A 12,699-nucleotide genomic window follows, 5' to 3' on the forward strand; every position below is an offset into this window, starting at 1 on the left:
AATATTAGAATTCACGAAAGCATGGAAAAAGCACCAAGGATCTCCATGGGAGGAGGACGGTTATGGAAATTGAGACGTCCACATCTTTTTCTACCATAATTTTCCATGTTTTCATATTAGTGTAGGACTTTACATTATGAAGCTTAGATTATTTGCTTCCTAAATTAACAGACATGTCTTGCACACATAAACCTTAAAGATTTAATTGAACTAATTTGCCTCCAAGATTTATCATATGATGTTGATTTCACACCACTTCATTTCAAACAGGGAAGGAACGCTTAATGGAATACATCCATTGTATTTTATTAACCTTTGTGAGCAATGCCAACTCCCTTGATTAAAAACACAGGCAGCAAAGTTCCAACAATTGCACCAGCACAATGCAATGTTTATATTTAAGGCTATGCAATTTCTGCTGTGTTATAGACACACAAAGCATTGGGCAGAAAAAGCACAGCTTACCAAAATACTGCGTGTTTCCCCATGCACACTTGTATTTACACGTGCACATATAAAAGTTGTTAAAAAAACAAGAACGAACAAAGCACGAGCCTGAGAAGGGCAAAGCCTCCATGCAAAACATGCAAATCCCTGAAAACAAAGAAAATGTTTTAAAAGGAGCCCAGATCATAGATAGGCGCTGCTGTAAATATGTATTTCGAGCCCGGTTTCAGAAGTGTGAGCTGGTGCCTGGGTAAGGAGAGTCAGGAGCTGAGTTATCTATTGTTCTCTGCCACACCCCTGATGACTATCGATCCATCTGCTGCTTAAGTCAGAGCCCCAGACTCACAGACAGTGGAGCTAGCAGAAGAGGAGGAGGGTTTGTTTAAATTTACCCAGAAGTGCTCTGAGTCTCTGTTTCCGCTGGTTTTTCCTGCTGGGGAAGGAAAGGGGGAGCTGTTTTTTTTTTAATCTCCTCTTTTTCCTTATAATATTTTTTCTTCTTTTCTCCTCCTCATTGGCTATCTTTGTCTCTTACTCCTTCAACTCTCCCCAGTAACTGGAGCTTTTTCTTTTCCTTCCGATTTTGCTATTGCCAGTGTGTGTCCTCCATGCAAGAGCAGGAATAAGGGAATAAGCCAGGGAGCAGCAACAGCAGAAGCAGGGGAAAAAAAAAAAAAGACAAGACGGAGGACTCGCTTGTGAGGCTGGATGTGCAAGGAGCGCACGCTGCTGCTGGCTCCAGGAGGTTAAGGAGACTCCAGTAGCAGTATTTTTTTGTTATTCTTATTGTTGTGCGTTTCTGCCTTTCGCTCGGGTTCTTGCATGTCTCTGGCTCCGGGAGTGGAGGAGAGCGAGCCGGGGAGGAGGGACGCTCTGGAAGAGCCCAGGCGCTGCCTTTGCCACCTCGACATGGACTAAATCCACCAGGAAGAGCGAGCGGGGAAGCCGAAGAGGCAGCAAGGGGGAGGGGGGGGGACAAAATTTTCTCCGGGAAGCGGTAGCCGAAGGAGCCAGCGCCCACCATCTCCCCTCGCCCACCAATGAAGAGTTTCAGCCTCGCGGGAAGAACGTGAAGGAAGTGCAGCGCCTGCCACTGCCGGGCGGGGGACTCCGGGAGGGGTTCCCCCCCCTTGGATTTTGTTTTATTTTTATATTATTTATTATCTAAAGAGAAACATGGCGAACGACTCCCCTGCGAAAAGTCTGGTGGACATCGACCTCTCGTCTCTGCGGGTGAGTAGGGGCTGGGGTTTGCTTTGCTTGGCTGCAGGATTTAGCCTGGGCGTTGGGCTGCTGCCGCCGCGGGGCCCGGGACCGGAGCGCAGCAGCTGCCGCCTTCCCATCTCCTTTGTCTGCACGCGCCGGGGCTGCGTACCCCGCCCCCCCTCTCTCTCTCTCCACACACAACACTCTCCACTTCCCAAGGCTCGCGCCGGCACTTACCTCTACGCTCTTTCCTCTTCTGTCTCCCCAGGACCCCGCCGGCATCTTTGAACTGGTGGAAGTGGTTGGTAATGGCACGTACGGACAAGTCTACAAGGTTTGTGTGGAGACTCTCTTTTTATTGTTATGAATAAGCGTTTTAATGAGTGTATGCTGAACAGTGGAGCAGAAGGAAAGCCAAGCGTTTCCCTTGGTTTGGAGAGTGCGGTGGGGGAGGGAACCTTAATTGTCAATCTGGGTCTCCGGTGTTCCAGAATGGAAAATGTACTAGACTAGAGCGCCTGCCTGAGGCCTGTCTGAGCTCTTTTCCTTTTGCACGGAGTTCCTTAGGTTCATCATAAGTTAATTAAAACTGGGTGATCAGGGGCTTTTTTTTTTTCTCTTTCTTTTTCTTTAATGTGTTGAGTTTAGTCGAAGGCTGTCTGCCTAAATTGACTTTACCCGACTGGCAGGGCGCAAAAGGCTGGTGGGAGGATTTCAGGACGGGGCAAACTTATAGGGCTAACCTGTTGAACAAGTTTTGTACCAGGGGTTGCCCTAAAATCCGGATAGTGTGAAAACAAAAGCGCTTGACGTATTTCTTCTCGTAGATGGGTGTCAAAGGATTTTGTTCTCGGTGGCAATAAAAGGAACAAATAAATCTCCGCATGATTGTGCACCGAGTAGCAGTTGCCATTGTGACTAATGAACAGTGGGCATACTGTAAAAAGCTTGCTTTAAGGACACGAGTTGCAGAGGTCAGCATGGAGTTGGAACACTTTGGGAGCAGACAGATGAACAAACTCTTAGTGTATTAAAGGGGAAGAAAAATGTTTACCAGTACAGTATTACTATAAGACACATTTAGCTGATACAGTTTGTCTATGCAAACTTGATTCTTTGCAGACTGTAATATCATATTTTGTTAATTGTACCTACATAAGAATTTTCCTGAGATGCAATTTCAAACATTCATGCACAATATCATGGGCAGAGTGTCCAGTTCATTGGGGAAACTGACTCCCTTAACTGCTGATACTCCTCTTGCTATCAGTTGCTGTCCTTTTTGGATGCCTGTGGCTCCAGCTTTCTGCTTTCCCTGTGGTTGCCCGCCTGCCTGCATTGTTCCATTATGCTGCTATGAATTGTACAGGTCCTGACAGTTCCATGTTCTTGCAGTAAACTGCAACTTAGAGCTGCTAAATAGAACAGCATGGTGTTGTCATAAGCAGGGGGGAGGGGTGGTGAGAAGAGAAGAAGAAAGGAGAAGGGGTTTGGCTGGCGTAAGAGGAGGAGACAAATGTGTATGGAGAAAAGAACAGAGATAGATGACAGGGAAGGACTAGCAGAGGGATGGAAAGAGTAGTGTGGGTTTGCATTTATGATTAGGCCTAGTAGGCCTAAACCTAATGTAGGAAAATTCTGTGAGTAGCAAAGTTTTTGTATCTGCTCATCTCAGCCGTCTGACTAGATCTTATTCAGTTTTTCCTATATCTAAGCTTAATGGTACCTTTAACGATCTAACTTCTTTAGTGTCGAAGTATTTTAGCTACCGATGCCCAAAATGGCTAATTGTCTTTTTCCGTGCTTTATAGCTGCCTCCGATAATCACATGTAAATGTATTATAACAAGCTCATTAATATTAAAATGAGCACTCTGGCCAATGCCCAGACATTGCCAGAGGATGCCCAAAATGAAACGCCGGCCTTTAACGCTCCAAATTTAACGGCAGACCAGGAGGTACCGGCAGTGATAAAAGCGCAGTTCAGGTGTATTCGTTGAAAGAGTGTGGTCTGGGATTGCCAATTTGCATGAGGTGGAAGTTCAAAAAGAAATAGGGATACATATTTATCATCCCAGTAGTAAAAGTCATACTTGGTAGTGGTGTGGGGCTCCATACATGTACACATTTGTTAACCATATCTCAGGCATACATGTTAGGCATGTTTCATGCGCATTTATTAAAAAGTAGGCTGCCGATTACATGAGAGTGGAAGTTATAAAAAATAAAGGGGAAAAAAATATAGGATATGTCCTGCTGAGGAAAAAAGGGCATGTATATATCTTGCATTTTCACAGTTGCATGGTTTCCTGGTAGTTCGCCCGCTTGACCTGCGCTTATGATGTCCACCAATGATAAACTTCAATAAGGCATGCTTTTCCTGGCGCATGCACATATTATATGTCTCTTTCCGTTGACTATTCTGTGCATGTCAGTCACTTTCTCCAACGACTGATCTGCTGGAATTTCTGCAAACCTCATTTTGCATAGGAACTTTTTAGAACATCGCTTGTCTTTTTTATAAATTGGAAATTTTACCGGCACTACAATGACCCATAGGTTTTTGATGTGGACTTTAGGGCCCCAATATCCTAGTTGTTCCGTTGTGTGTATTTGCCTTCTCCAGGCTTTCTGAGGTTCTATTCTTGCTGGTCCTCACAGTCTGTGTAGTCTGAGTTCTGATGTACGTAGTCGAGAGGGATCAGACTTCAGAGGTCTACTGGGGGTGAGAAAAACTGGTATTGGAGTTATGGTGATAGATTCACAGGCTTACCTAGGAAAGATAAGAATGAGGTATAGGGTGGGAAGGACATGAACAGTTGAAATGAGAAAGACATTGAGTAGAGAGAGCTTGATAGGAGAAAAAAGTTCTTTTTGAGAGTGGTGGTTTTGGTGGATGGTGGAGAAGAAGAAATGGGAAGGGAACGGGGAATTGTATAACCACCTTTTTTGTTGCTTTGACATTTAAAAGCGGTGGGCACTGGAGGATCAAGTGACTTGCCCGGGGTCACAAAGAGTGAGCTGGGGTTTTGATCTCGCAACCTCTGGGTGCAGAGGCAGCAGTTCCACCAGCGAGTCACACCTTCCTTTAGAGAGGTAATACAGTATGTGGAAAAGTAATAGTTTATGCAAATATGGTGCAGAAAACCATGGAGTTTTCTATAGATATACTGTAGAGCTGTTGGAGCAGAGCCTTTTTATAAGGCATCATATACTATTGCATGCAGTCCATTGGATAATGGGCTAGCGAGAATGGGAATAGAGCTGAAGGTTCTTATCAAGGTGATGAACTGGTTAAGAAATAGATGAATGGTAGTAATCACTTTGAAGGTGAAGTGGCTTGTAGGGTGCCTCGGAATTTGGTGCTGGAAATCGTACTTTACTCAACAGTATCACCAAGTAAAGATATTTTAAACATGTCCTAAGGATTTAAAAAAAAATGATTTTCCTTCAAAATCAGGAAAATCTGCTCTCATCTCTGTGTGGGAGGGAGTTGGGCAATGGGATATGGCAGATAGTGGATTGTTATATGGGGTCTCCTTTTTGAAGGAAACTCTTTCGTCTCTAGATTGATTTGAAATTCACATCTTTGCTGCTATAAGACTAGTGCCAAATTTATTTAGATTAAGTAGTCCATATTTGATATGTCGGCTCTTGCTGTTTGAATTGCTTCTGCTTAGATAAGGCTTGTCCAACCCTTTTTAAAAAAAAAAATAAAAATTAATATTTTATAACATTTGGAGGGTCAAGATACATGCGCAAACACATTCTCTCTTCTTGTCTTTCCCCCTTGCCATCCAGTAACTCCTGTCTTTCCTTCTCTCCTCTTCACCATCCAGCATTGCTTCTCTTTAGCTTCCCTCCACTGTGCTATTCAGCATTGCCCCTGCCTATCTCTCTTCCCCATGCAATATTTCCTATCTTTCTCTTCTTCCTCCTGTGCAGTATTTCTCCTCTCTGCTGTCTCTCCATTCAGCATTACTATTGCCCCCTCTCTCTCTCCTAATCTAGAATTGCCCTATCTTTTTCTCTTTTCTCCCCTCCCTGCCCCTATTTTCCTTTATCCGGTATTGCCCTGTTTGTCTCCCATCCCATCCACCTCTATGCAGCACAGTTTTCCTTCCTCCTATTGTACCTCCACCAAGTCCATTCTACTAAACACACAAGGAAGTAGTGCAAGATTGCAGCTCTGTGCACAGTGCTACTGCGTTCTGTGCTGGTCCCATGTCCTCTAACATTAATGAAACCAACACATGCTACAGAGAGTTGCAGTCTCTGCTCCTTCCTTGGTTGCTTATTAGCTTGGAGCCAACGGAGAAGAGGCAGCAGGTATGCAGGCTGAGAAGGTTGTGGTTGGGGCTAGGGATGCTTAACTTTCCAGTCCTCATATATAAGGGCATCTGTGGGTTCCCCACCAGAGTCATAGCCAGCCCTCTGATTTTGGTGGCCCCGGGGAGGGGACAACATATTCCTTGCATGCCCCTGTGCATTAAAATTAGTACCTTTGCCAGCAGGGATAATCAAAATCCCACTAGCCAAAGAAATTTCCTGCCGAACCCCCCCCCCAACCCCTGCAGCAATCCAGGACTCGGAAGCACCCTGCTGACTATCAGGTTACTGCAGCAGTGCCAGAAAGAGGGGGGCAGCTCGGCAAGGAATTTCATTGACTGATAGAGCTTTGACATCCCTGCCAGCCGTTTAATGGGTTCAGTGCAGGTTTGGAGGGGACCTGATCCAAAGTGGAGATGGCCCAAGCCCCCTCCCCTTGTGGCTGTGTAATATAGTAAATGATAGCAAATAAAGACCTGAATGGTCCATCCAGGCTGCCCATTAGTTATACACATTATAAATTCATGATTACCGTAAATTAACTTGTCTGTAAAATTCACCTGATATTGTCCTAGGTTCCAACTGCTGGAGCTGCCGTCCAAGCTCACTCCAACCTATTCAACCATCCTGTTGTTTGCAGGATACCTACCATAAAGTCTGGCCAGTAATGTCCTCATGTTCCAAGTTACTGAAGTTCGATTGATGCCCTCCCTAGACTATCCTAAACCAAGTCCATCCATCTGTGAGATATGTTATGATACCACTTGAAAGACAATTTTTTTTTTTTTGGTTACCGCAGCTTCGCTTTGGAGCGCCCTACCCCTAGACATTAGATTAGAATCCTCCTTGGAAAAATTCCAATCTAAAATCAAAAACCTTTCTCTTTAAAGATGCCTTCAACACCTGAGGTTAGACTCATCCATCAGAGATTGATAAACGCATTAGCAGAGAATGACAAATGCTTCTTAAGAAGTGATCCCCATCCTACTGTACTCCTCTTTCCCCTCCTCCCTCCCATTAAAAAAAAAAATTATCTCTGATTTTACTCCCCAGTGTTCTTATCCTATTGATCTATGTTAGTTCATGGCTGTCTTTAAAACCCAATTATAATAATTTATTGTATGTTATGTTTCCTTTTAAGTTATATTTTATTTCAAAACTTATTGTAAACTGTTTATTACTTGATAGATGGTATATCAAATAACTAATAAACTTAGAATCACCATATAAGGGACACAGACCGTGCAAGTCTGCCCAGTACTAGCCTTAGTTCTTTAATTTATACCATTCATTTTCTAATTAGAGATCCTCTGTGTTTATCCCACACCTTTTTGAATTCTGTCACCATTTTTCCTCTTCACCATCTTCCTCAGGAGGGCATTCCAAGCAACCACTGTCCTCTCCATGAAAAAGAATTTCCTAACATTACTCCTAAATCTTCCTCCCTTCAAGCTCAATTTATGTCTTCTAGTTTTACATTTTGCCTTCTCTGGAAAATACTTGGTTCTATATTAATACCTTTCAAGTATTTACTGTAAACGTCTGTATCGTATCTCCCCTGTCTTTCCTCTACTCCAGAGTATACATATTTAACTCTTCTAGTCTCTTCTCGTACTTCTTTTGGTTCAAACCCCCTAGCATTTTTGTTGCTTTCTTCTGGACCGCTGCCACTATTCCCCATTATAACAGTAATGTCAATGGCTGTTTCTAAATGAAACTCCATGCTTTCTTCTGTTCCTCTGACCCTCACCCTCCCCAACTTTTTTTTGCCTGCACTGTCTCCCTATTTACCTTTTTCCCAGAATTTGATTGATGTTTTCTTCCCCCTCCCCTCTCCTTCACTATTTCTCTCTCATATGTATCCCCCCTTACCTGATTGCTTGCCTCCCTGCCTGATGCTTTGATGGATTCTTCTTTCCTGTTGGCAGTGCTTGAGTGATCCTCCTTCCCTGCCACGAGTGGTCCCAAGAAAGCCTCTTGAAGTCCTCTAATGAGATTCGTGCTTCTTTGTCGTGACAGATTTTTATCACAAGGTTGAGCCGTGCTGCACCGGAAGTTTAAAGTTGGTCTCATAAGACATAATAACATGGGAATCAGCCACAACATCCGGCATTGCATGGCTTAAGGTTCTGGTTAGACCAGTCATGGCATAGAAGCAGGGGTTTCTTGGACCATTTGTGACAGGGAATGAGGATCATTGAGGACTTCAGAGCTTCTGTGGGCCAAGAAACTGAGGTTGGCGGGCTGAGTTCTGGCCTGTGGGTTGGACAAGTCTAATCTAATCTTCAATTTATATACTGGGTCATCTCCAAATGGAGCTTGACTCGGTTAACAAAAATCAGAAGACCAGAATATACATTGAGATAAGAAAAAGGGCGGGTAATAAAGTTTAGCCTGGCCTAACGCAAAAGTGAGCCATGCAATGTTTAACGGTTATTGGGTCTTATGGGTAAATGATTTAAATATGGTGAGAATAACAAAGTTTTCTGAAACAATTGAAAATGGCCTATCGTTCTAATAGAACAAGTAATGATTTGAAATGGTCTTCACTTAAGCAAGCTTATTAGATCTTTGAGTAGCATATACAGACATACATAATCATGTTATTAATATATATAAGGAAGGCAGAGGGTGAGATGCTTCTGTTTTCTTATTTTGGGGCTAGAAGACTAATCCCCCACCTATGCTGGGTGCTAGTAGATGTTTTTTGTTAGAGGATACTTTAGGTACTTGTACGTTGAATTCTGGGAAACAATTCACAGCTTCACCATTCTTCCTGCATGGGAGGACAGTCTCTCTTCCAAAACTTGGCTAGTCAGTAGAAGGAAGAAGGTGTTGATGCCCCTGTACAGGTCATTGGTGAGGCCCCACTTGGAGTATTGTGTTCAGTTTTGGAGACCGTATCTGGCGAAAGACGTAAGAAGACTTGAGGCGGTCCAGAGGAGGGCGACGAAAATGATAGGAGGCTTGCGCCAGAAGACGTATGAGGAGAGACTGGAAGCCCTGAATATGTATACCCTAGAGGAAAGGAGAGACAGGGGAGATATGATTCAGACGTTCAAATACTTAAAGGGTATTAACGTAGAACAAAATCTTTTCCAGAGAAAGGAAAATGGTAAAACCAGAGGACATAATTTGAGGTTGAGGGGTGGTAGATTCAGGGGCAATGTTAGGAAATTCTACTTTACGGAGAGGGTGGTGGATGCTTGGAATGCGCTCCCGAGAGAGGTGGTGGAGAGTAAAACTGTGACTGAGTTCAAAGAAGCATGGGATGAACACAGAAGATTTAGAATCAGAAAATAATATTAAAGATTGAACTAAGGCCAGTTACTGGGCAGACTTGCATGGTCTGTGTCTGTGTATGGCCGTTTGGTGGAGGATGGGCATGGGAGGACTTCAATGGCTGGGAGGGTGTAGATGGGCTGGAGTAAGTCTTAACAGAGATTTCGGCAGTTGGTACCCAAGCACAGTACCGGGTAAAGCTTTGGATTCTCGCCCAGAAATAGCTAAGAAGAAAAAAAAAATAAAATAATAATTTAAATTGAATCAGGTTGGGCAGACTAGATGGACCATTCGGGTCTTTATCTGCCGTCATCTACTATGTTACTATGTTACCTCATACCGCCCAAAGAAAATGAATATATGGGATTTAAGCACAACATTGTGCTGGAGATAGGCCTTATAGTCCTCATTTATATGTGGTGATTTTAGTTTAGTTTTCCATCCAGTGTCTACTGTTTGCTGCTAGATGTACAATAGCCAAGTTTTGGAAGAGAGACTGTCCTCCCATGCAGGAAGAATGGTGAAGCTGTGAAGAAGTTCTGTTCTGGAAAAATTAACTAGGATATTATAAGCTGAACTTTTTCCGGGAGATTTATTCACTCTTCTGTATCTATATGGGCACATAATTCAAATCCCAGGGGGTGGGTAGATGGCAGCCTTCATAGAATATGGAGGTACATAAAAAGGGATGTTTGAGGGATGATAGGAAGGGTTTCAGGATCAAGGAGTCTTATGGGCTGGTTCTGTTCTGGTATTGTATTACTTTTGATTTGATTTATGCTTCTCTATCATTGGTTGGTTTGTGGGAGTGCTTGCTATTTTGGCATGTGGGGTTGGGTCTATACTTGCATGATCAAGTTCATTTGGATTTTTCTATCCTGCCCAATGGAATACCATTGAGGTGGCTTACAATCTAAAGGTAATGGAGAGATGTGAGAGAAATGGTGAAGTACATAGACATGGCAGTCAAGGTAAGGGGTAGAACTACAATATAATGTAGGATGGGGGATAAAAACAAAAAGAGAAGCAAACATGTCTTCAGGACTCGCACCCTGCTACAAGAGGGTAGATTGATAACTAATGGGGAGCTCAGGGATAGGTATCTTTGAATAGAAATGTTTTGAGATACGACTTTAATTCAGGTCTTAGGTTTTTAGGAAGGGAGTTCTGTAATTCCAGACCTCGTACTAAGAAAGTAGAGTGTCGGATACTGTGAAATTGTCCATGAACGTATGTTGGTACTACTAACTGGTTTTGGTGGACAGATCTAAGTGGAATGAGCAAACGTGCAAGTATATGTACTAAGGTCTCTTATCAATTGCTTATGCTTTACAAGGAAAATAGGAGAACAAAACTCAGAAAACCTCCCTTATCAAGTCATGTAGACTAGAGAATAACATGGGGTAAAATTTTTCCCCGTCCACGCGGGAACCCAATTTCCCATCCCATCCTGGAGAGTTATTTTCCTGCCCTGTTCCTGCAAGCTCTGTCCTCATCTGCACAAGCCTCAAACACTGTAAAATCCTAAGTATTTGAGGCTTGTGTGGTTTTAAGGCAGAGCTTACAGGAATGAAACAGGGAAATTGAGTTCCTGTGGGACAGGGAAAAATTTGTCCCCATGTCATTGTCTAATGTAGACCACTTCCATTATCTGTCTGGGTCACTTCTCGAAGTGGTCCTGTTTTCACTGTGAATCCTTGGTTGTTTCTTCCAGACTTCAGGTTCTTAAATACTTCCTATATAGTCTTTATGGTTCTTGAATGTAAGTACCTGTCTATGCCATGCACTTGCTACTCCCAATAATTCAATTTTATATTCAAATGTAGATACCCTTGGGGGAAAGTACAGGGGGGAAATTTACTTTGTATTCCAAGAAAGAGAAACTTTAACAGCTTTACTGCATCTTCGCAATGTGGTGTAGGCCCTGACATTGCAGTTTGGACCTCTTAAAGTGTTATGTGAAATGCATCCGCTTGGTCCTAATAAACCCTTAAGGTAGGGGTGTCCAATGTTGGTCCTCGAGGGCCGCAGTCCAGTCGGGTTTTCAAGATTTCCCCAATGAATATTCATGAGATCTATTTGCATGCACTGCTTTCATTGTATGCTAATAGATCTCATGCATATTCATTGGGGAAATCCTGAAAACCCGACTGGATTGCGGCCCTCGAGGACCGATATTGGACACCCCTGCCTTAAGGAATAATATTGAATACTCTTTTGCAGTGTGAATCCACTGAGCAATTTGTAACTGGTTTTAAAGGTGGCTTTCATCTTTTCTTGCCTTTCTGTTTATTACTGGAACTTGTTTGCTGCCAACCTTTATTTTATTTTGCTTGATGTACCACAGTGGGCCTAAAAGAAATCTATGCAGTTTACAACCTAAAATAAAAGGAAATGGGAAAGGAATGGAGAGAGAGGCAGTAAAAATAGATGGCGTCTTTAGTAGTGCTGCCCGATGCAGGAAAAAAAATTTCGATTCGATTTCAGCCAATTGAATCGATTTTTCGATTCGATTTTCCTGCCCAATTGGGTGTGGGGTTTTTTTTTTTTTCCCCCAAACATCTTGGTGGGTTTATTTTATAGCCTCTTCAGCCCCCTTTACCTTCTCCTAACCACACTGGCGCTGTGGTGTAAACAAAATAAACAAACAAAAAAGACTTTTCCTCTCTCTGTTAAATCCTAGCTCATGTTTGCAGTCTGTCACCAGCTCTGGCAGGATACATGTTTCAAATCTGACACATTGTAATCACAAAGCAGAAAATAAAATTAGTTTTTCTACCTTTTGTTGTCTGGTCATTATTCAGATCTTATTGGTCCCAGGCTCTGGTTGTCTTCTGATAACTTGCTTGCCAGGGTCTCCTTCTTTCTCCATGCTAACCATCCATCTGCCATCTCTGTCCTCCCTTTCCGTTCCTCTTCCCTCCCCTGGAAGTCTGGCATCTTTCCTTTTTTTCGTCTCTATTCACAGATCCACCTTTTCTCAACTTCACTTTCATCCAGCATATCTCCCTCCTTCCCCACCATCCCAGGGTCCACCATCTCTCCCATTCTTTTCCCAACTACCCTCCTATCCAGTATCTCTATCCCCCCTCCACACCATCCTTTGTATCCAATTTCTCTCCCTTTCTGTGCCTTCCCTCCCTAAATCCAATTGTCCACCATATCTCTCCCTCTCCTCTATTTATTTCTTCCTCCCAAAGCCCAGCATATGCACGTCTCTTTGAACCCCCCTCCCTCCGTGTACTTCTACACCAGGGCCCTCCCTGAAGGCCTGCCTGTCCTCCCTGAAGGCCTGTGCCACCATCCCTGAAGGCCTGTCCCCCCTGCCCATGCTACCCCACCATGCCCCGCCCGCATGAACCAATTTTCTTACTTCTTTTCCCCTTCTTGCTTCTCTACTTCTCCTCTTCACTGTTCTCTTTCTTTCCCTTTCTCC

General features: G+C 43.4%; 1 protein-coding gene across 5 annotated transcripts in view; it reads left to right on the forward strand.

Moving 5' to 3' along the window:
* The first annotated feature begins 791 nt into the window (after positions 1–791).
* Positions 792–12,699, forward strand: part of MAP4K4 (mitogen-activated protein kinase kinase kinase kinase 4) — a 447,614-nt gene continuing 435,706 nt past the window's right edge. For 2 of the 5 annotated variants that reach the window (XM_033948217.1, XM_033948220.1), the window contains exons 1-2: positions 793–1,680; positions 1,922–1,987. In XM_033948217.1, the coding sequence (XP_033804108.1) occupies positions 1,624–1,680; positions 1,922–1,987 (123 nt within the window). In that variant the 5' untranslated portion in view covers positions 793–1,623. Of the gene's footprint in view, positions 1,681–1,921; positions 1,988–12,699 lie in introns of all 5 variants that reach the window. The other 3 variants (XM_033948219.1, XM_033948221.1, XM_033948222.1) reach the window with 3 other exon arrangements.

This window comes from Geotrypetes seraphini, chromosome 6, assembly GCF_902459505.1.
Source record: "Geotrypetes seraphini chromosome 6, aGeoSer1.1, whole genome shotgun sequence".
NCBI lineage: Eukaryota > Metazoa > Chordata > Amphibia > Gymnophiona > Dermophiidae > Geotrypetes > Geotrypetes seraphini.